Source organism: Spermophilus citellus (genome assembly GCF_964194105.1).
Source record: "Spermophilus citellus genome assembly, chromosome: 1".
In the NCBI taxonomy this organism is placed as follows: domain Eukaryota; kingdom Metazoa; phylum Chordata; class Mammalia; order Rodentia; family Sciuridae; genus Spermophilus; species Spermophilus citellus.
Window position 1 is genome coordinate 157,967,879 of NC_138182.1, and position 23,447 is coordinate 157,991,325.

At 52.0% G+C, this 23,447-nt stretch overlaps 2 protein-coding genes across 2 annotated transcripts; one reads left to right on the forward strand and one right to left on the reverse strand.

The window, feature by feature from the left end:
• Positions 1-952: 952 nt before the first annotated feature.
• SNCB (synuclein beta) lies at positions 953-10,793 on the reverse strand. The gene is made up of 6 exons (XM_081278991.1): positions 10,567-10,793; positions 9,797-9,926; positions 6,525-6,566; positions 6,207-6,325; positions 1,773-1,862; positions 953-1,401 (listed from the first exon to the last, which is right to left on the reverse strand). The coding sequence occupies exons 2-6, from the start codon at positions 9,915-9,917 to the stop codon at positions 1,369-1,371; spliced, it is 405 nt and encodes a 134-aa protein (XP_081135117.1). The 5' UTR covers positions 9,918-9,926; positions 10,567-10,793; the 3' UTR covers positions 953-1,368.
• Positions 10,794-20,450: 9,657 nt separating this feature from the next.
• Positions 20,451-22,526, forward strand: EIF4E1B (eukaryotic translation initiation factor 4E family member 1B; the record flags this gene model as incomplete). Its single annotated transcript, XM_081295927.1, has 5 exons — positions 20,451-20,507; positions 21,137-21,200; positions 21,886-21,999; positions 22,108-22,247; positions 22,412-22,526. The coding sequence occupies exons 1-5, from the start codon at positions 20,470-20,472 to the stop codon at positions 22,524-22,526; spliced, it is 471 nt and encodes a 156-aa protein (XP_081152053.1). The 5' UTR covers positions 20,451-20,469.
• Between the last annotated feature and the right edge of the window lie 921 nt (positions 22,527-23,447).

A 23,447-nucleotide genomic window follows, 5' to 3' on the forward strand; every position in this document is an offset into this window, starting at 1 on the left:
CTGCGCAGAATCCGCAGTATCTCCATCCCCTTCTATTTCACTCTGAGGCGGTGTCTGGGGCCCCCTAGTGCCGGTCCTGACCGGCGAGGGCTCCCGGGCGGCTTCCCTACATTTCTATCGAGGCTCGCACTCTTCAGCTGAAACCTCAAAATTTTCAGGCGCCCTTCTAGGAGGGATGGAGACCGGAGCTCTGTCCCCTTCTGGGGGACAATGGCTCTTTCCCGCCTGCTTAGGGATTTTTTCTTTTTCTGCTTTGGGCAGGTGAGAGCAGGGCTGTGTGCGCATTAACATGTTTCTGTGTCTGCGCTGCTGGTTTCCGACAGTTTCTGCGTGGCTCGTGACCAGCTGCGAGAGCACACGGGTGTCTCCACGTGCGGCTGCCCAGGGTTCGTACTCTCGGGTTCAGTGCAGGCACCGGGCACGTGCACGCTGGTCTGCGCGAGCGTGCGCATCCGCGCACCCGCGCTGCCTCTGCGGCGTGGAGCTCCCCTTGACCCCGCACCTCAGAGTGCTCGTTACAGCCCAGCAGGTGGCGCTCCAAACCACTTTCGTATCTCACAGTCCACTGCTTGTCTCAGTCCTGTGGGGTCCCCTTTCCCCGGCCAGGTCACGGGCGGGAGACGGAAAAGCCAAGGTCCCAGGTGGTCAGCTTCGTACGTGGGCTGAGCGTACTAGACTCCACCGAGTGAAGAGCAGCTTCTGACCCCCCGCCCCCCCCCCACTCCCAGCCCAACCCTGCCCTTGCGGCGCTGGCTATAGACAGATTGGCTTTATTCATGGACACACAGGGGGCGGCCGCGCCTGCCCGCCCGGGACACGCTCACACGGTGGGGTGGGGGACTTTCCATGCCACAATCACAACACATGACGCCCGTGCTCGGACCGGGCCGGCTGGGGGAGGGGGCATGGCACAGCCTGGCTCCTGGTTTTGGTTAAAAAAAAAAAAAAAAAAGTTCATGGTGTGATGTGGGAGTGGGGTGGGGTGCTCTGGGGCTGCCCGGAGGTCCCTCGGAGAGCCTCTTTCGGGGTGGGAGAGGAGCGGTCGCTTTCCTATTTTTGTTTAAAAATACATAAAACATGCGACATCCACGCAGACACCAGACGGGAGGGGCAGGAAGGGGCAACACTGGTGAGGAGAGACTCTCAGCCACAGCTGCAGCCCCAGCCCCAGCCGGGTTCACGCCCCAGGGTTGGGCGCGGGCAGGTAGGACAGACAGACAGACACAAACACAGGCTCTGAGAGGGCTCCTCAGAGCAGAAGGAAGATCTCCTGTTTTGGGGGACGGGGTAGAGGGACAGCCCTGGTTCTGGGGGGCGGGCAGGGACAAGGAAAGAATTGTGCTGCTGGTGGGGGGCCGTTCTGGACCCTTACGCCTCTGGCTCATACTCCTGATATTCCTCCTGCATCAGAGGGTTGGGGGTGGAGTAGAGAAGAGCAAATGGGAGAAGGGGTTGGAGACCAAGTGGCCGAACCCTGGCCCCCAGATCCCCACCCCTTGAGGAGGAACAATGCATGCGCCTCCCCCTGGGCAAGGGAGGAACCCCAAGTTGGGGACAACTGGGTATTTCTAGGCAGGGGTTGCCTGGAACTCAATGCTAGGCCCCATCTGACCTCCCCTCCCTGCTCCCACCTCCTGCAGCCTGGATTCTAAAAGAGGCAAAGGCTGAAACCTGGCCCAACCTTATCATGCCAGTAACCACCCACCCCAGTTAGGGACGGGCGCAATCATCCTGAATGCCCAAGGCCCCGCCTGACTCTATCGCCCCCTCACCTGAGGTGGTTCCTCATAAGTCTCCCCCTCTGGCTCCATCAGGGGCTCAATCAGCGGCTCCTCAGCAGCTTCCTGGGCCACTTCCTCTGGCTGAGGGCAGAAAAGGGTAGGGCTGGTGAGGGCAGCCAGGATGCCCCTAAAATCTTATGCTGGAAGAATGGGGAAGGCTACGTGGGGTTGGCAGTGCAAGGAGAATTTTTAGTTAGATTGTTTATTTGGAGCAACTTAGAAGTAGGGTGGAGGTGTGAAGGGTGAAATCCCTTCAAATCATGGCTTGAAGCTGAGAGTGTGGAGGGGGTGCTAGACTCTCAGCACCCCTCCCTCCAGCACTTGGCAGCCTCCTCCATATCTATCATTTGGACTGGGTGGGGTAGGGGGATAGACAGCACACCCAGTCAGTCACCCATTTATCCCTAGCTCCTTTGTGTCTGGCTCTGAGCCAGATGGGGAACTCAGACAGAACCCTGGAGACTCCCCTCCAGGGTGGAAGGGAGATGGAGACTCAGGGACAGGGCTAAGCAGGGGCTCTGAGCCATTCCCCTGCCACCTTCCATCATCCCTCCCCCAGGGCCCAGCATGGCCTGATTTCTTGGCTGTTGCTATTTTAAGATAAGCTGGAAGCAACAGCTCATGGTGTTGCTTGGATGTGTGAGCTAAGACTCTCCCCTCCCCCCTGCATCTGCTGCCCAGATGGGTACAGACCAGCGGGAATGCATGTGGGGGGCTGCTAGGCACATGGCTGGCCTCCTGCAGGTGAGTACATATATGTGCACACACAACAACTGAGGGCACCTGCGTGGCTGTACAAAACCCTACGTGGGCTAGCACACAGCTGGGACCCTCAGTTGGCACTGAGATGTTGGCACTCTAATTGCTCTAGCACTATCTAGGTAGCTTCACTCCTTTCTAGTACCTGTTTAGGTGGACCCTGTGGGTATATAAAGTTTTAGATCCTGACCTGGCTTATTCTTCCTATTGTAGAGATGGGTATACCAAGGCCCAGGAGGTAGGGAAATGTTAGTTTGCCCTAAGTTACCCAGCTCTGACCAGAAAGAATCCAGGTGAAAACTACAGTGTTTAAAATGCCAGGGATGGGGATATAGTCAGTCAGTAGAGTGCTTGCCTCACATGCACAAGGCCCTGGGTTCTATCCCAATCACCACACACACACACAAAAAAAAAAAAAAAAAAAAAAAGAAAAGAAAGAAAAAGCCAGCTTGAGCACATTGTTTGGAAACAACCAAAATGTGTAACCAACAGCAGAATGGATATGTACACTGAGGTCCAATCACACAGTGGAATAGTACACAACAAGAATGAAGAATGAGCCAGGCATGGTGGCACACGCCTGTAATCCCAGTGGCTTGGGAGGCTAAGGCAGGAGGATCTTGTGTTCAAAGCCAGCCTCAGCAACATCGAGGCACTGAGCAACTCAGTGAGGCTCTGTGTCTAAATAAAATACAAAATAGGGCTGGGGATGTGGCTCAGTGGTTGAGTGACCCTGAGTTCAATCCCTGGTACCTGCCCCCCTCAAAAAAAAAAAAAAAAGAATGAATGAAGAATGACGGCACCTCTAAGAGCAGGGCTGAATTTCAAGAACTTCCCGTTGAATGAAAGAAGCCAGATACAGAAGAGCATGCACTTTATGACACTGAAGTGGAGTTTCAAAACACCACAACTAATTTGTGGTGACAGAAGTCAGGAAGTGTGAACCTCTGGAGGGGGTTAGGTAGGGCCAGGACTGAGGTAAGATAAGTGAGGTGCATAGGGTGAGTGTTAGGGAGGCACTCACTCCCAGAACCCTGCAAAGGGGACCCTATGTGTGAGTGCCCCCACACCTCCCTTGCCTCACCCTAGTCTCGGCCCTAGGGGTAGGGACTTGGAAGGGAGCACAATAGGAGGGGCTGGGGGTGCTGATATTCTGTGTCTTGAGCTGGCTGCTGATCATTATGGGGACATTCCTTTTCTGAAAATTTCATGGAGCTGCATGTATGTTGTACTTCAATAAAAAGTCATTTAAGGGCTGGGGGTTTAGCTCAGTGATAGAGCATATGTGTTCAGCATTAGTGAGGCCCTGGTTTTGATCCCCAGTACCCCCCGCCCCAGTCACATAAAAACATCCCAGGCTGGCCTCACTAGGGATTTGGAATTAGACAAGTCATTTCACCTCTAATCACAGCAGCCTGGGGTGGGAAGGAGGATGCCGTGTGCCTTGAAGGAATACGGCGAGGACTTCATGGTCATGTAGGAAAAGCATGTTGGAAGCTGGAGACTCGGAAATGCTGACCCTGAGCTTAAACAGGTTCCCCCACCCCAGGGAGCCTCAAAGAGCTGCTGTTTGGATCATGACCCTGATCTTCACCTTCCTGAGAAAGCAGCCTTGATGTGTCCACAGGCACCACTGGGAGAAAGGTGGCTGGAGAGATGATTCTGTGCAAAGACCTTTCACAAAAAGCCTAGAGGCCAACAGGTCAGGCCCCCATCTGCCTCTTTCTGCACCTCAGCACCCAGCACACACCCTGGTCCTGGGCCAGCACCTGAGTGTATCCTCCCAACCACCTCATAAAGGAAGTGGCAGGAACTGGGATCTTGGGCAAGTCCCTTCACCTTTCTGAGCCTCAGTTCCTCCAGCTATAAAATGGGCTAATTTGGTACCTTCCTCAAAGGGACATGGTGAAGATTTGGTAAGTCACTCCGTGTTAATGTCTAGTGATCAATGAACAGGAGCAATTAGTGCTAACATAATTATTGGAAATGGGACATGAGTTCCCACTTACAGATGGTAAATGCAGAGAAAGAATTCGAAACTCAAACTTCTGAGCTAAGACCCAGACTTCTGACAGAGGAAGGAACCAACTGTGCAAAATCTCTGGAGTCGGGGGTGTATGGGGTCTCCCCAGCCCGATGGGTATGGTCACAGAATACATACTGATCACCCAGCCCAAAGAGCCTGATGCCTACAGCCACGGATACACAGGGGCACCCACAGGAGGGATGTAGGTATACACGTGGTTAGGACCACAGGGCACACTGTTATGGGCACACTTCTCTGCACACCTGTGATGCCATGATCTCCTGCAGGTAGATAGCTACTGTTTACCTGACCATGACTAGGCACTTACTGTATGGAAGCCAGGTTCTCTTTATCTCAATGGTTCTCAAAGTGTGGTCCTTAAAACTGTAGCATCAGCATCAAGGGCAAATTCTCGGGCCCCACCTCAGATCTACTGAACCAGAAATTCTAGGGATGGGGCCAACCCTATGTATTTTCATCTGGCCTCCTGTGATTCTGTGCATGTTTAAGTTTAAGAATCTCTGATCTGTATTATCCCCAATTTACCTATTACTATTGGGTTTGTTTTCCGTGTTGCAGGCAGATAATGAGGCTCAGAGATATGATAGGACCCACCCAGGGCCACAGAGCCTGGAAGTAGTGGATCTGGGATTTGAACCCAGTTCCATGGGGCTCAGGAGCTCACCACTCTTTCCTTATGGGGTGTCTTAATGAAGCCTTCTGTCTCCATTCATACACGAGTAGCCACCACCACTCTACTGGAGGAAGCATATGTGCACAAATGTGTGACAGACAGGTCATACCACTCTGACCCCATCATGGCTCACACTTGCCTCACTGCTCCTACCTGCCTGAAATATAATTCCTGCATATCTTCTTTCTCCTCCCTTGGGTGCCAGCTCAAACGTCATCTTCTCAGAGATATTGAGAAGATATCTTCCCTCCTCAAGTAGTCCTCTCTTCTCTTGATTCTATATCATCACCCACATCATCTTTTCTTTTTCCTTGTGGAGGTACTGGGGATTTAACCAGGGTCAATTTACCATGAGCTACATCCATTATTTCAAGACAGGGTCTCACTAAGTTGTTTAAGGCCTCACTAGGTTGCTGAGGCTGGCCTTGAACTTGTGATCCTTCTATCTCAGCCTGCTGAACTGTTGGGATTACAGGCATGTGCCATCCATGTTGTCTTTTCTTCATAGCACTTATCCTGTCTGAAATCACCTTATTTATGGACTTGGGTTTTACTGTCTTCTCCTGCTACAACATCAGCTGCACAAATGGAGGAACCCTTTCACATGGGAACCTCTAGAACAATTCCATGGATTTTTGTTCCATGAAAAGAAATGAACGAACAGTCAGTGGCCCAGGCAGATGTAGCCAGAAGTGGTCTGGATCACACTGGCAAGCAGGGGCACCCAGCCAGCTACATCCATGGATGCAGTGCACCCATGTAGACCTTCAGACTTCATTCCTAGCTGAGCCTAGTGTAGTCTTGCAGAACAGGACACAAAGACACTTGTTCCCCAGGTTAGCAGGGGCAAAGGGGAACATGGTGGCGGGTTTATTTGTGTGCCTTGTGTGTGTGAGAGAGAAAGAGAAAGAGAGAGAGGGGGGCAGGGGGAGGGAGGATCACTCACCTTCAGGTCGGTGGGGAACTCCTCCTTCTTCACCAGGCCTGTGGCTGCTGCGATGTTCCCAGCCCCAGAGAACACAGCTCCTCCCAGATGTGATGCCTGCTCCTTGGTTTTCTCAGCCACTGGAGCAGGGAGGGGGTGAGGAAGGGATTTGGGGGCCAGGGTGAAGGAGGCATAGATGTCCCCACACAATATCCCAGGGCATGCCCTTCCCAGGGAGCACCCCTCACAGAAGCTTTGGGAGTCCCCTCCTGCCCTCTGTACCCCAGCCAGATCACGGGCTGGGTGAGGGAAGGGGCTGTGCCAGAGCTGGATGGGTACCTGAGGCCACACCTTGTACCACCCCCTCTCGGGTCTTGCTTCCTGCAGGGAGGGAAAAGAACACATTTAAGGAGTCTCCATGAGAAAACAGAGGCCAGCAGAGCACATGGTGGACAGGGGGACCCAGGTGATAGAGAGTACCTTGGTCCCACTATTTGCTTTCTTGGGTCCCCATTTCCCCCATGCTAACCACACTGAGCCCTCCATACCTACTTTCTCAGGTTTCCCAGTCCCACCCCACTTCCACCACCTTCCCAGGGGATGTTGGTTGAGTGCCAGCACTGTATAAAGCATGTGACTTGCATCGTTTCATGCATTACTCTCCCTAGCCCTGGGAGGGGGACGCTGTTGTCCCTATTTCACAAGATGGGAACAAATTCAGTCAGGGCCCTGCAACCAGTAAGTGACTGAGTCCTATAGGCCTTTCTGACTCTAAAACTCCTGCTACCCACTCTGTTCTGTAAATATTTTAGCCCAGGATGGAGGCAGGTGGAGCTGGGGGACTATGAATTTTGAAAGGTGTCCTTGATGTATGACTGCTCATGTGCCACTGCCTCCAACTCCATTTCTTCTAGACTCTTCCTATCAAGGGTCAAAGCCCTCCTTCTGGCCAAAATGGGGAGTCTTAGGTGCAGGGTGGTTCTAAAGGTGATATGCATATTGTGACTGGCTGTGCCTTCCCAGGAGGGTAGCAACTTGGTCACATCAAAATGGGGTGTGGGCACTGGGAAAGGTAAGAAGGCCTGATCTGCTGCAAGGGTCCTACAGGGAGAGAGTGGGCTGTGTTTCATGCTGAGAATTTAGCAACCCAGACAACCACTGATAAATTCAGAAATGGGCATCTGGGCAGGCTGAGGCATGTGGGGAGAGGAGCAGGGGTCCACATGGGAAGAAGGGTTCTCAGGGCTAAGGTCCTCTGGAATCAGGAGATGCCCGAGCATGGGCTACATGCCCACCCCTCATTCCTCCCCAAAGTGCCTGGTTTGCACATGCTCTGAGCCAGGCAGTGGGCTAGCGGCTCACTGTCTGAGGAAGTAAGAGAAGAGCATGTTCAATTTCTGAACCTCAAGTAGTGCTGAGAGGGTCTCCAGCCTCCAGGGGTTGTGTGAAGTGGGAGGGGACACTACTGGACCTTGAGAAATGAATGAACAGGAGGATATTCAGGAAGGAGATTGGAGAGAATGATCCAGGCTCAGGGAACCATGCAGGCAAGACTCAGGGAGGCATGATTTTGGTCCTCATGCTAGGAGCAATGGGTATGGTGAGAGACAAAGCTGGAAAGGTAAACTGAGGCAGGACAATGAAGAGCATTGGGATGCCAGGCTACAGGGAGCTGAGCTGAGGCTTTAATGTGTGAGGACTGGGGTCCATGGGGGTTTCTGGGCAGGGGGAGGAACAGAAGTTACCAATCTAAGAAGAAGGGCAGCATGGCTTGGGGGGGTCTATTTGCAGAGAGAATAGTGTGAGGGGTCAATAGGAGTGAAAGGGCTGGGGAGGAGGCAGAAGGGAGGCCAGAGCTCAAGACTTTTCCTGGTCTCCATCGCCACTGCCACACTCATTTGGTGGCTACCCTACTTCTTAGTGGGCTTCCCTGTAATTTGTTCCATCCCCAGGGGCCTGAGAGGCCTTTCTAATCTGAAGTCAGATCATGTCAGTCTCTTGCTTACAATCTCTCCCCCACTTACAATTAACCACCAGGCCACCTCCCTAGGCCTTTTAAATATTTTATTTAGAGACAGAATCTCTAAATAAAAGTTGCTTAGGGGCTCACTGCTGAGGCTGGCTTTGAACTCATAATCTTCCTGCCTCAGCCTCCTGAGCCACTGGGATTACAGGCGTGCTCCACAATGCATGGTGCCTTGGTCCCCTCTTGAACTGACTCTCATCCACAAACTTGACCTTATCTCCTATCACTGCTTCCTGCCCTTGGCTTTCCAGACCATCCCCCTTGCCTTTTCTGCCTCCCCTGTTCTCCACTTGACTCTTTATTATAAAGGGCTCAGCTCAAATGTCATCTCCTCTTTTTATCTTATCCCAAAAATGAACCTAACCAGGTGTGGTAGCACGTGTGTATAATCCCAGCTACTTGGGAGGCTGAGGCAAGAGGATTGCAAGTTTGAGGCTGGCCTTTGTAATTTAGCAAGACCTTGTCTCAAAAAATTGAAAGGGTTGGGGTGAAGTTCAATGGTAGAGTGCCCCTGGGTTCAATCTAGTACTGAAAGAAAAAAATAATTCCCCATTCCTGCCTTTGGATATCAAAAATTCCACTACTGAAATGCTCTTTATCTCCATCAAGAGATCAGACACTTGTCTGCTGTTCACTAATAAAGCCCCAGCATCCACACAATGCCTGTCACATAGTAGGTGGTCACTAAATAGTTTTAAGATTAGCACAATCCAAATCTGCCATGACCTTGGGCAAATTATCAACCCCTTTGAACCTGAACAGTGGATATTTATACCTGCTTCCCACAAGCAAGTCCTGAATCACCATATGGGCTAAGAAAATCAGCAAACATCAATTTCCAGCCTTTCCTCTCTTTATGCAAATGACTCTAAAGCTCCTTTTACACTTAGGGTGAAGATTTTAAGCACTTGGCCTTTTTCCTGACTCCATCTGGCAGCTGCAAGGAGGGTGGACAGGTGGAGAGATGGCAATGGTGAACGCATAGGCACTGGGAAGCAGGGGGAGCTTGGAGAGCAACTTGGCCCTGGAGGCAGGTGGATAGAGCCCATACTAATACAGGAAGGATGGTCCAAAGAGGAGGGATGGGGCTTCCCAGTCTATCAAAGTAGGTTCAAACCCCAGCTTCAGGTTTTACCAGTTGTGTGACCTTGGGCAAGATAATTAGATAGCCGGGAGCCCCACTTTTCCCCATCAGTAGAATGGGCTGGGAGTGTTAAATGAGGTATAGGGTCTTATGTTATTTCACACAGTGCTTGGCCTAGAGTAGGGGTTCAACACCAGGTAGCTTGTTATCAATAATAAACAAGAATAAGAAAAAGGAGTCTGTCTGCTTTCTCTGATTTAATCACTGCATTGGCCCCAGTTGAATCCTCGCTTCATCACACGGCACTCCCTGACTCCATTGGTCTGTCACTGACCCAGGCTTCCATGGGCAAGCTGTGTCCCCAGTGACCCCTGCTGACCCGCCCCATCTGCTGACTCATATTCCTCTGCCCAGAACCCCTACTCCCTCCGAGGACTCTGTCCTCCTCCCCTAGGGGGACACCCGAACCCTGCAACACCAGAAACCCCGCCCCTCGCCCACCGACGTAGAGGACTCCCTCCTTGGTCTTCTCAGCTGCCTCGGTGACCCCCTGCTTGGTTTTCTCAGCTGCGGCCACGACGCCCTCCTTGGCCATGGACAGGCCCTTCATGAACACGTCCATCCTGGCGGCCTGGGGAGGACGAACACACAGGAACCGGTGCTCTGGCTCCGCATCCTCACTCCAGCCCCTCCCAAGGGACGCAGGTGTCCCCTCCTCTCCCTCCCTGAGACCAGGGCGCCCTTCTGGTCCCGTATCCTTTCCCACTTCCTCCCAGTCCCCCGTTCGAGGCCTCAGGGCCTCGGTGAGTCCTAGCGTCCTTGAAACCCGGGGACGCGGGAGGGGCCACCGCCTCGGTTATCCGGAGCCCTGCAAGCTGCAGCCCCGCGGAACCGGGATGCTGCGCTCGGCGGCGCGAAGACTCGGGACCTGCCTATACACACAAGACAGTGAGTGACACGGTCACATGCACACAAACATACCACGGACACGCTCACGTGCACATTCAGGACATGTAGATGCTCAAACGCGCACGAACCCCCCGCACACACGGTCGCGGACGCATGTCCACACGGCCACCCAGACAGTTTCAAAGAAGACCCGTCCCCCAGGGTACGTCCACACCAGCCTACCGGTGCCCCATCACCGCCGCACGATCTCCATTTTCCACCCCGTTCCCCATCTCCAGCCCCAGTGAAGAGTCCATCCTTCCTCATCCCACCCGAGGCTCCTCTCCTTTCCCCTTCCACTCCCCGGCGCGCGGCCGCCTCACCTGGTTGCGGGGCCCGGGCTGGGGATGGAGCGGCGGCTGCGGCGGCTGCTGCTAGCAGACGCGGGGGCTCGGCTAGGCCGGGCTGGGGTGGGCTCGGGGCCAGTGGGGGTTCTGGCCGTGATCAGGAGCTACAGTCACGGACCCTGAGCAGGGGCGCAGCGGTGCCCGGGTCTTGGGTGCGTTGCCACCACGGGTGCTCCTAGCGCCCTGCTAGCTCTCGCGCTCCGGCTCCGGCGCTGCGGCAGCTCAGAGCTCAGCGCCCCCCACCGGCGGCCGCGCCGCCCCCTCGGTCTGACTGACAGGGGGCGGGGAGGGTGACATCTCCGCGGAGCCAACGAGCCTCCAGGGACCGGCCTCTGACGCGCCGCTGGGGAACCAGGGTCGTGAGATTCGTGTAGTGTTTTAGGGGTGAGGGAGGAGGGACAATGCGGCGTGCTAAGAGTAGGGAAGAAATAATGCGGTTGGCTTTGAGGTGCAACTGGGTGCTGATCCTAGTAGTGCTTGTTATTTAGCTATGGGATTTTGGGCTGCTTAGTTTTGTTTTTTTTTTTCTGTAAAACACGGTGGTTAATTCAAAGTGTGCTTATTGGGCACTGAGGCAGGGGTGCAGGTTCGAGGGCGGCCACAGGAGGAAAGGAAAACATGATCCCCTCTGTATGTATACGTGCTTGCGCAGATGGGAGGCAGAATGGAAAATAGATGATACTGCATCAATTCTTAAACCAAACAAGATCATTTCACAGCTTGTGAGACGTGTTACGAAAATAATAAAATAGTGGCCTAACAGAGTGACCAGAGGAGGAGTGCTTGAGACAGAGTCGTCAGGGAAAGCCTCTGCAAGAAGTTGCATTAGAGCAGAGACCCCAGAGAAACAGCAAGGATAAAGTGGGTGAAGGCAAGATCCATAGAGAGGGAACTGCAAGTACAAAGGCACTGAGGTAAGACCTGCTTTGGAACAGTTAAAAGGCAAAGCAGCCCCGGAAAACCAGAGCGGAGAATGAGAACGTTAAGATTTATTTTTATGGTGGGGATTGTAAAAGTGGTCATAGAATGCCACAGTAGGTCCTCAGTCAGTGTAATGATAGAATTATTTCTAAGAAAATATAGGATTCTCAAGGAAAGGGACTCTGACAGTTTAGGGGGTTCAGGAAAGGCAGCAAAGAGGAGGCAATGTCTGAGTTGGGACGCCAAAGATGAGAAGACAAGGAAGGAAGGGAATTCTAGGCTATGAATATGACATGGCCAGACATACTGTGGCCAGAAATGCAGGGTATATAAGAGACAGATGATGAGGTTTGGGGGTGGGGGTGTTCACAGGACTCTGGTAGGACTGCAAGTTGGCACAGGGTTTTGGAAGACAATTTGGCAATGTTTACCCAAAGCATAAGTGCATGCTCCTTTTGAGCCAAGAGCTCCCCTTCCAGGAATTTATCCTGTGGATCTCTACTCACAAAGTGCACACAGATTTTTGTGCAGCGATGTTCACAGTTTATTGTAGCAAAAGAAAAAAAAACTGAAAAGAATATAAGTGCCCATCTGTAGAGGACTGGCTATTTAATTGGGGTTCAATCACCCAGTGAGATGCTATGCTATGATTAGAAAGGATGAGCTAGACTCATGTGTACTGATATGGGAATGTGTCAAAATATGGTGTTAGGTGAGAGAAGCAGGATGCTAAACAGGTGTTGAAGAAGCCAAATGAAAATATAATTTTCTATGTCTCAGAATATAATCATATGTTAATATATAAGTATATATTGGTATATACACATATACTTATCCCATACTATACATTATACACAGGCACCTTATATACAAATACTTACATATAGTTGACCCACTGTGTCCAGAGATTTCCCACTTCAGATTCAAACAATTATGGAACAGGGAGCTGGGGTTGTGGCTCAGTGGTAGAGTGCTTGCCTAGCACATGTGAGGCACTGGGTTGTATCCTCAGCACCACATAGAAATAAATAAAATAAAGGTATCAGGTCCACCTACAATTAGAAAAAGTATTTAAAAAGACAATTATGGAACAAAATACTTAGGAAAAAATCACATCTGTATTAAACACAACAGACATTTTTCTTGTCATTATTTCCTAAACAATGCAGTGTGACCACGATTTATGTAGCATTTACATTGTACTGGGTGTTATGAGTAATCTGGAGATGATTTAGAGAGCATGGGAGGATAGCGTAGGTTATATGCATGTGCTTTGTCATTTTATAGGTCTTGAGCATCTGCTGATTTTGGTATCTACAGAGGGTCCTGGAACCAATTGCCTGCTCAGACCCCCCCCCCACCCGACACACACGGGTGCGGACGCATGTCCACACCGCCACCCAGACAGTTTCAGAGAAGAAGACCTGTCCCCCAGGGTACATCCACACCAGACCACTGCCGCACGATCTCCATTTTCCACCCCTCTCCCCATCTCCAGCCCCAGTGAAGAGTCCATCCTTCCTCATCCCACCCGAGGTTCTGAAGAACTCATCTGCAAAGTGTTCCAAAAAAAGCCCTGCAAACAGTAGTTGCCTCTGGGAAGTGTGACTGAGAGGGCTCCAGGAGGGGAACTTTTAAATTTTACCACCTTTCATCTTTGGGCTGTTTTATTCTTTTGCCTTGGAGAGTATTTACCTGTATGATTTTTAAAACTGGCGTGGCAGAAAGCTGGAGTTATTTTTGGCTTTAAGGGAAATTGGATTTTTTCACTTCCGATGTTTGGGGGTGCCCTACCTTAGGAAGCAGGGACTGCTTCAGCCTCTGAGGACTGACAATGCCAGATACCTGCTTTCCCAGTCTTCCCTTAGCCCAGACACATGGCTGACACGCAGCCTTCGACCTATCACCCTGGATGGGAACCTGAGGCTGGTGCCAGGAGGAAGCACGGAAAGAGGCCAGTCTGTTCTGATGAGAGGAGGTGGTGGTGGTGGTGGCAGCTTCTGCTGGGAACCATGGGAGTCAGTGACAACTGGCTCCACAAATTCCTGAAGCTTTAACCATTGGTTCCATTAGCCAGACCAAGGCAAATTATTAGAGTACTGGATCTGGAGTCATATTGGCAGAGAGGTGGGAGCTGACGCCATGGGAGGCATGGTGATTGTCGGGGGTCCGTGGAAAGTGAAAAGAGGAGAAGCCCCCCTCCCCCCAACAGAACCCTGTGGCACTGCAGCCCTCAGGGGTGGCCAGAGGCTGAGGAAGCTGGGAAGAGACTGAGAAGTGCAGTGACGCAGACAGAAGAAGTAGAGAGTGACAGCTCAGAGCCTAGGATCTGGAGGTCAGCAGAGAGGACAAAGGAGATGATTCAGCTTTGGCTTGACAGCAGGTGGGCTGCTGGGGAGCTTAACCGCAGCACAGGGAGTTACAGAGTCCACAGAGGGAAGGGGCACCAAGGGAAAGCCTCCAGGAGAAAGTGACATTCAACGCTGGGATTTGAAAGAGAAGGATCTTACAAGTGGTGCAGAGAGTTCCCAGCAGAGGATCTGGGGAGTGGGGAAGTCCAGAGGGAGGAGGGAACGAGAAGAGGTTAGATTCCAAATCAGGTGGAAAGTTTGGTTGCTGGTGCAGAAGCTTAAGCAAGGCAGACATTCCTTCACTTAAAAAAGCCCAGGGGTAGGCAGTCCACAGATGGTGTGGAGGCTTCACAGTCATAGGAACCCAGGCTCCTTCTACCCTTCTGATGCAGCCTTATTATGTGAATTCCATCCTCAAGATCACTTCATGGTTGCTGTGGCTCCAGCCATCATCAGCATGACTGTGCGGAAAGCAGGAAGAAGGGAAGTAGGTTCCTGAGAAGTTTTCTCAAGTCAACAACTTCTACTTCTGTCCCCTGGCTCACCTGAGCTGCAGGGAGGCCAGAAGAGGGTGGCCGTTTAGCTGAGCACATGACTTCCAAGAATATAATTGTGAAAAAGGGAGAATGTTTACAGTGAACCACTAGCATCTCTGCCACTGTTTCTTTTTTCCTTATTTTTGGAAATGTCAAACCTAGAGAAACATTGAAGGAATAGTAAATAAAACCTACAGAAAAGTCGCGCCACGAGTATAATAACTACCCCAAACATACTTTGCCTAGATTCACCAATTGTTAATGTTTGCCACCTTTTTCTGTCTCTTCATATGTACAGTCCCAAGAAGGGGTCCTGGATACTGGGTTGTCACTTTCTAGCACGACAGATTCTCCATGCCACACATCTTTAGAGCACTGGATGGCAAAGGTCAGTCTCCCGGGCCTCTCTTGGTCAGGCCCTTTTCTTGTGAGTTCTCAAGGACGTCTCGTTGTTCCTGTTTTCTCTCTCCCTGGAAAATGGCCCTGTGCATCCTTCTCTTTCCTCTCTCCTTCCTGAGGGTGTTCTAAGGAGAATGACTATTGAAGCTTTGGAGGCAAGAAGGGAGGAAGGATATGGGGAAGGGCTTGGAAGAAAATCCCAGGTGGAAGAGCAGGAGCAGAGAGCTCTCAGAAGAGAATCGCAGGGATTCTGGCCCTGCCTGGGCTCTGTCAACTGTTTGTGCCTTTATAACTCTGTGTATGGTGCTTGACTGTGGGATTAAAAATGTATCAACATTCCTGCTGTCCAGAGACCTCAGGATGGGCAGGAAGACAGGCAGGCAGGCAGGCTGGCACCCTGCAGGGTAGGAAGGATGGGAAGCTGAGATCAGGGAGGAGCATGGATGACGTTTATTGAACATCTACTGTGTGCCGAGTGCTCCATCCATGACATCAGTAAGCACTGAAAGCAGTCCTTCCAAGCAGGCATAGTCATCTCCATTATACAGATGGGGGCACTGACATGCAGAGTGGGGAGGCCACTGGCATTTGTTCTTTTCAATCAGTTTTCCCTGAGTGCCCACAAGGTGCCTGGTATAGGAAAGTAAGCAGAAAAAAAAAAAATGAAGTCCTTTCTCTTCTGGAACTTAACCTTGTATTAGAATGGACAGATAATTAACAAATGAATTAGAACCACATAAGACCACTGGGAGCCAGGCACAGTGGCACATGCCAGTAATCCCAGGTACCAGAGAGACTGAGGTAGGAGGGTTGCAAGTTCAAGGTCAGCCTGGGGAACTCAGCAAAACTCTGTCTCAAAATAAAAGGTGAAAAAAGGCTGGGGGGATAGCTGGGGGAATAGCTGGGGGGGGGCTGGGGTTGTGGCTCAGTGGTAGTGTGCTCACCTAGCTTGTGTGAGGCACTGGGTTCGATCCTCAGCACCACATAAAAATAAAAAAAATGAAGATATTGCACCACCTAAAACTAAAAAATAAATTTTTTTTAAAAGAAAAAAGGCTGGGGATATAGGTCAGTGATAGAGCACTTCAGGGTTCAATCTCTAGTACTGAAAAATAAAACAAACCAAAGCGAATTTGGATTGTGTAGCTATTGCCAAAGTCCACAGTGATGTTCCTCTTGCTAAATCTTTATTTTAATACCTTTATTTTATTTTATTTTTGTGTGGTGCCCAACACCTTGCACGTGCTAGGTGAGTGCTCTACTGCTGAGCCACAACCCCAGCCCTCATCTTGCTAAATCTAATAGTCACCTCTCCTTCCTCTCCTGAAGTGAAGGAGAGAAGTGCTGGAGTGGGGTTAACCACACGGGCAGGGAAGGCCCCACCTGAGCCAGGTTAGGCAGACAGGGAGCAGCCAATGAGAAGTCCTGGGGCAGCAGTGGGCCTGGCCAGTTGAGGATCTGCACACTTGAAGGCCAGTATGAGTGTGGCAGAACGAGGGAGGGGGGCAGTAGGGGAGGTGGGTCTGAGAGAAGATGGGACTGGTGGTGAAAGGAGGAGACAGGATGCTCAGGAGCCTGTGAGGCTGAGTCATGCAGGCCCTGGATGTGCACTTTGAATTACATCTTGGGTGTCCTGGAAGGTTTGAGACAGAGAAGTGATCAGATTAGTAATTTAGATGACCCTGAGACGCTCACAGAATGTTCTGTAGGGGACAGGAATGGAAACAAGGAGAGTGACAGAGGGACTGATGCAGTGGCCAAGGCCAGGGACGCTGAGGCTTCTCTGGGATGAGGACAAGAGGGAGGGAGAGGAATGGGCAGAGTGGAGATGTTTTCAGAACCAAATGGCAGGATTGGGATTCAAGAGCCCCTGCTTGCTCAATTCCACGGGAAGGTGTTCCTGTTCCCTACAGACAGGCCAGGGTGGACCTGGGGAGGGGCCAGGACCCCAGCACCCAGGAACTTGCCTTTAAGGTCTCTTATTAGTCACCCCAACCCCAGACTCCAGGGACTGCCCCAGGCTGGAAGATGTGGAAGCTGGAGGGAAGAGGTGCAGAGGCTGGGAGGGTCCTTCTAAGCCAGGCAGGGGGCCAGGACTCTAAGGCGACTGAGATGATGCCTGTGATCTCTCCTCAAGCTTGGCCTCTTCCAGGACTGCTTCTGCCTGAACTTCTTCACCACTCCTCCCCCTGAAGTGGGATCTGTCCCCTGCCTTGAATTTGGGCCCTCTGACTCTAGTACAATACAATGGAACTGATGAGGAGCCAGGTTTTATTTTAAGCCCTGGCCTTAAGACACTGGCAGCGTCTACTTTCAGTCTCTTGGGACACTCACCCTGGGAACCCAGTCACCACGCTGGAGGAAGCCAAGCAGCCACGTGGAGAAGCCTTGCAGAGCTGTCCCAGCTGACATGTCCAGCTGAGGTTCCAGGTGACAGCGTCAACTGCCCCATGTGTGAATGACCAGATGCCTGCAGCCTCAGTGAGTGAGCCAGCCCAGCTGGTCTCGCTCCAGAGCAGAGCATGCTATCTTTCCTTGGTGCTCCCCAAATTTCAGATTTGTGAGCATAATAACTGATGCTTGTTGTTTTAGGCCACTGAGTTTGGGGCATGCTGTGCTTCCAGAGCCATCTGTCACCAAGTATCACTGAGTTTTCCTTTTCAATATCTCTTAAATCTGTAATCTCCCCTCCATATTCTCTGTCACCTGGACAACTGCATTAGCGTACGAACTGATGTCCTCCTGCTCACATTTTTTTTTTCTTTTTGTACTGGGGATTGAACCCAGGGGGACTTAACCCCTGAGCCACATCCCCAGGCCTTTTTATATTTTATTTAAAGACAGGGTCTCACTGAGTTGCTTACGGCCTCACTAAGTTTCTGAGGCTGACTTTGAACTTGAAATCCTCCTGTCTCAGCCTCCTGAGCTGCTGGAATTACAGGTGTGCACCACTGCTGAACTCTCCTGCTCACTCTTGCAGCCACAGGTCCCTACATGGCAGTTCAGAGAACTTGCTGAAATGCACATGTGGTCACTTGCCCAGCCCTGCTGCAACCACTTGAAGCACTCGGTGGCTCTGTACTGATCCTGGCATCAAGACTTTCCCATTTCTTTCCTCCTTCAGGTTTCAGCCACACTGGCCTTTCTTCTCTTCTTCCAGCACCTCATGCTCCCTTTGCCCCAGGGCATTTGCATGTCCAAAACAGTTTGTACTCCCTGAAATGCCCTCCCTTGTCCATGTAGAAACCTCTGGCTCATGCTTTAGGTCTCAGCTCAGTGTACAAATTGCCTCTAAGCCAGTGATTTTCAAAATGGGGTCCTTGTCTAGCATAATCAAGGGACTGGTTAGAAAAGAAAATTCTCAGGCTCAAGCCCATGCCTAAGGAGTCAGAAATTTCTGGGGCAGAGCCCAGCAGTCTCTTTTTAACAAGCCCCGCAGGTGAGTCTGATCCTTGCACTCCAGAATAGCTGCTCCAAAGCAGTTGAGGTTATGGAGTTTGTTATCTTCTCTCATCCCTGAATTCCTGTTCTTCAGAGGGCTGTGCTTGTAAGCACTCAGGTGATTGTAAGATGGTCTAATGAGTGCCCCATGTTCTCCAGTAGCCCTGAGCACAGGAGCTGCCCCCCGCCCCTTTTGCAGTGCTGGGGATGGGGATGGAATCCAAGGGGGCCTGAAGCATGCTAGGAGAGCACCCCACCTCTCAGCTCCACCCCAGGCTCTCATGTTTTGCTCATTTCATCCTGGCACCTAAGTGAGTGCCTGGTACATCCCAGGGAATGGCTGAGGATGCAGATAGAACAACAGTGGACTATCAGCCTCCAGGGGGTCATGTGCTGAAGAAAAGGTGTTGTTTAGAAACCCAGGAAGGGGAGTCCTGAGCCAGAGTGTCCCCCATTTTCCTTCCCCTTCCTCATGCCTCCCTGACCTGGGGTAAACCTCAGCTGACTTCTATTGAGCACAGAACCAGACCTTGTTCTATGGGCCCAGTATGATTATGTCACACAAGCTTCGGGTTGTGTATTGATATTTCCATTCTACAGATGGGGAAACTGTGGTTCAATGAGGTTCAGTAATTTGGCCAAGGTCAGGGCAGGACTTGACCCCCAGGGATGTGACTGGCTGTCTGCCTCACCCTCAATGTCCAGCTGGACAACACTCAGAACAGGATGCAATGTGGGACTCCATGGAACTTCATGTGCCCTTCCACAGGACAGCCCCACAGCAGATAGTGAACCGTCAAGACAGAGGGCCTAGTGGTGCCAGACCTTCCCAAGTTTACAAGAGAAGGCAAAAGTGTGGATTTTAACATAAAATCTTTTTATTTCTAAATGTTAGACAATTATTACATTAAAAAAAAACTCAGATGCTTTCAGAGACCAGATAAATATCTTGTCACTCAATGCTTTGGATGACATGAGGTGGCTGAATTGAGAGTGTGAATGGTACCCGGAGACCCCCATGCTTTTGTCAGTGTGGCTGCTTCTGTCATCTGTGGGGCAGACTGCTTTAAATTCAGGGGTCACCCTCAGCAGGATGCAGACCCCAATTTTCCTAAGGACAGATCCCAAATATTGACCCTTACCTTCATTTTTCAGCCCCCACTGTGAGAGGCTGGGTCAGCCTGGTCACAGGTGTGTCTCAACTCCCCACCTGCAAGCTGAAGTGCTCACTCACTAAATGCTTGTTGATGGAAGGATTCTGATAAGCTTCCCACCTCCCGGCATGCTGGCCCCTCCCACAGGCATGCAGGCTCCTCCCTCTCCCCTGCCGCAGGAGGGTGGGGCTAGGGCTGATAGGTTAAAAGCCAGCATCTGGGGACCCCTTACATGCTAGGTGCCCCGTGGAGCTTGAGCCTTAGCATGGCTGCCTCCAGCTCTGTAAGTCCACCGGCTGCCCTTTCTAGAGCAGGGGCCCAGCTGGGGTGATGGATATAGGAGTGGGCTGCAGACAGAGTCAGGGCTCCCAGGTGACCCTGACTCTTCTTTGGTCAGGCAAGTGAAGCCGAGGGTGGACTCCAAACCTTGGAGAAGAAGAAAGAGGAGGAGGAGGAGGAAGAGGAGAAGGAGGTGGCAGAGTCAGTGTGCCTGTGGGAGCAAGAGCAAGAGGAGGCAGCTGTGGCCGCGTGCTTTGAAGACCACGCTCCAAACTTTCCTGGGACTGGGACTTTGCTGTCTCTGAGGACGAAAGCTCAGGACAAGGGGCCCGTGGAGAACAAACTAGAGTTGCACCCCCTGCAGAACAGGTAAGGAGGAGAGTGAAGAACTGGACTGGACCCCTGTGGCTGGGCCATCCTCTGTGCTCCCTGGTCGTGTGGCCTCGGACTACCCCTTCTGCTCTGGACTCAGTTCCACATCTGTGAAATGTCTGCACTGGCCTAAGCACTGGGCCTGTGGACTCTTTCAGCTTTACCCAGCTGAGATTCTGGGCTTAAAACTTCACTGCTTCCTCAACCTTTCAGGATAACTAACTTTAGTCACCATGTGGGGTGTGTATGGGGGGTGTGCTCCCAAATCTCCCTATTTTGTCCTTAAAGGGCAGGGACCTCCCTCCCTGTTAGCCCAGGTGCTGCTGGGGGTAGACAAGGGGGTGTCTCTGCTTCCTCTCCCCTATCAGGTGGGCTCTATGGTTCTTCAAGAATGACCGTAGCAGGGCTTGGCAAGATAATCTGCATATGGTCACCAAGGTTGACACCGTGGAGGATTTCTGGGCGTGAGTGTGTGTCCCTTGGGGCCAGGCCAGGGGATTCTGAGCTGGGAGTTGCTTGTCACACATATGTGACACCATCTCTGGGGCCTTTCAGCATTTGTTGAGGGATGGGGGAGGGTGTTCCTTTCCAGAAGGCATTGGGATTGGGCCACAGCCACCCCCTTGAAGCTTCTGAGGGCTTAGGGAGAGAGCTTAGGGAGTGGGAGAAGCCGAGAGTGGGAGAAGCCAGGAGCAGCCCATGCTGCCATTTCATGGCTTTGTGACCCTGGGAAAGTTCCTTCTCTCTGAACTTAGCCACACAGTGAGGATCAGATTGCCTCAGAGTGTCTGGGGGCGATCAAGGGAGGTTATTTGAGAAGCATGGTATAAACCCTAGGGGGGCCTTCACTGGAGGGGTGCACCAGGAGTCTCCCCAGGGTGCAGTCTTCATTGGACTTGGATGGTTGGGGAAGCTCCAGGGGGAAGGTGGGCTTTGAGGGAATTCCAAGCAGCAGGAACAGAGTGAGCACAAGCAGGAAGGCCCCATGGTGGTGGGAATCAGTGGATCCCACAAGGAGTTGAGAGGGATGGGGATCAGCTGGAACCCAGCCTAACAAACTTGACTTTCAGCATGGGGTGGGGGCTCTCTCCAGGATGTACAGTCATATCAAGCTGGCTAGTAAGCTCTCTTCTGGCTGTGACTACGCCATGTTCAAGGTGAGTTCTGTTCTCATGCCCTCCTTCCCCCCAAAAGGACAAGGGTTGGATTCTTCCCAGCTTCTGCAGCCATCCTCCCTCCAAGGAGAGGTTTTGGGGTGGAGGGAGCCGTAAACAGTCTTTTTCAGGGCAGAGGTGTGATTTCTGATTGGAGGGGCTGCTCTACAGAAGCCCACACAAAGCAGGCCTGAGCTGCACCTTGGAGAACACCGGAGTCTGGAAGGGTAGGGGGAGAGGGAAGAGTCCAGCTTTCTTGCTTGGCTTCTGAACACTCTCCTCCAGCCCTACCCTGGAGGTGCTGACGTAGGCGTTTACAGATTTCCCCGGGTGACTTCTGCCCAGTGAGGTTTGGGGATGTCTACCACTGCCCACAGAAACGTCTGCCCCAGAGGCCTCCTGTAGTGCTTCCGTTTGAACTGTCTTAAGGAACCTGAATCAGTAAAGGAGATGCATGCACGCATAGACAAGGCTATGAACAGTGACAAATTGGGTCGGGGTCCTGTGGGGCTCCAAAGGGGTCTCTCTGGTGGGCTGAGTGGCACCTGGTGGTGTAGAATGGAAGTTAGGAGAAAAGTTGGCCTATTTAGGGCCTGAGCAGGGGGCAGAGAAGGCAGCACGCAGAGGCAGCTGGGTCCCGCTTCCGTTTGAAGGAAGGGAGGTAGTTGACCTGCCGTCCGCCTTCCAGGATGGCATCAAGCCCATGTGGGAAGACAGCAGGAATAAGCGGGGTGGCCGCTGGCTGGTCAGTCTCTCCAAGCAGCAGCGCCACATTGATCTGGATCGTCTGTGGCTGGAGACAGTGAGTGGTGGTGGCGGTGGGGGAAGGGTTCAGGGGAAGTGGTCTCAAGGGTGGTAGGGGCTGTCCCTGTGCCCACCTGGAAAGCTCACCATCCCACTTTGGACCCAGTTGCTGTGTCTGATTGGGGAGAGCTTTGAGGAACACAGCACCGAGGTGTGTGGGGCTGTCATCAACATCCGTACCAAGGGTGACAAGATTGCTATGTGGACAAGGGAGGCTGAGAACGAGGCCAGCGTCTTGCACATTGGGTGAGGGCTGGGTCCAGGGATGACATGGGGGTTGGGGGCTGGCTTGCAAGTGAGACCTCTGGAACTCGCAGTGCCTTCTCTCCATTCTTTTTACCCACCAGTATAAAAGGAATGGGAATCTTCTGACTACTCATGTCTCCTTTGCTCTGTCTCTCTCTGCCCAGGCATGTATACAAAGAGCGCTTGGGTCTTTCCATGAAGACCATCATTGGATACCAGGCCCATGTAGATGCGGCCACCAAGAGCAACTCCCTTGCCAAGAACAAGTTTATGGTGTGAGGGGGTCTTGGCATCACTCTCAGTCATGTGGGGCCACCACCTCATAAGCCTCATCGATGTGGTGTATGCAGGACTACACCATTGATCCTGGGCTGGGGGAGGGGGCAGACAGCATGATTTTTACATATTCTGGAGTGCATATGAACACTTTTTTCTTTTATTTTTTTGAGATGAGACCTTTCTATGTTGCCTAGCTTAGCCTTAAGCTCCTGGGTTCAAACAATCCTCCCACTTCAGCCTCCCCAGCAGCTGGAACTACTGGTGCTTACACCATGCCTGGGTTCATACAAGTACTCTAACAGGTATTAGGCCCAGGCCCAGGGGCAGCTAGGTGGAAAAGTTTGAGTCCTTCTTTTTGCCTGGGGACAGTGCAGCAGCAAGGTGCAAGAATCTCTTGGGTTTCCTTCTTTTACCTGGGGGTGGGATATGGGGTGGTCTTGGTAGGGGGCTTGATGACAAGATGACAGGAGAATTCTATGGGTCCAGTACTTAATCTGTGCCCACTGGGGCCTAGCACCAAACTACACCCCAGTATCTTATGAGGGGGCAGCCTTTTCCATTTTGATGGAGGGGCTGGAGACCACTGATATGCTGAGAGTGGGAGTTGAGAGATGGGGTGTCTCCTCTTTGTGATGAGTCTCATTGGATCTGTCAGTGCCCTTCCTGTATCCTGTCCCTTCCCTAGATCACCTGTGCTTGGGTCCCCAGAGTGGGGCAGCCCTTCCTGCCCCCCCCCCACTTCAAGTGTTGGAAGGCTAGAGGGAGAACCCAGCTATTTGTGTATATATATGTATATAGAGAGGTGGATGCTGAGAACTGAGAAGCCCTCCATGGCTTCTCACCTTCAGCCAGTGGAGTCTGCTTTGCCTGATTTAGGCCCAGGCCCTAGGACAGGAGCTTGATGGTAGTGGACGCCCTGCT

Excerpts from the sequence above, each read along its gene's own strand:
- SNCB (XM_081278991.1), bottom strand. The coding sequence starts at position 9,917 with ATGGACGTGTTCATGAAGGGCCTGTCCATGGCCAAGGAGGGCGTCGTG. Across the intron at positions 6,326-6,524 it reads GGTACAAGGTGTGGCCTCAG|TGGCTGAGAAAACCAAGGAG; the intron begins GTACCCATCCAG and ends TCCCTGCTCCAG. Across the intron at positions 1,863-6,206 it reads AGTTCCCCACCGACCTGAAG|CCAGAGGAAGTGGCCCAGGA; the intron begins GTGAGTGATCCT and ends TTCTGCCCTCAG.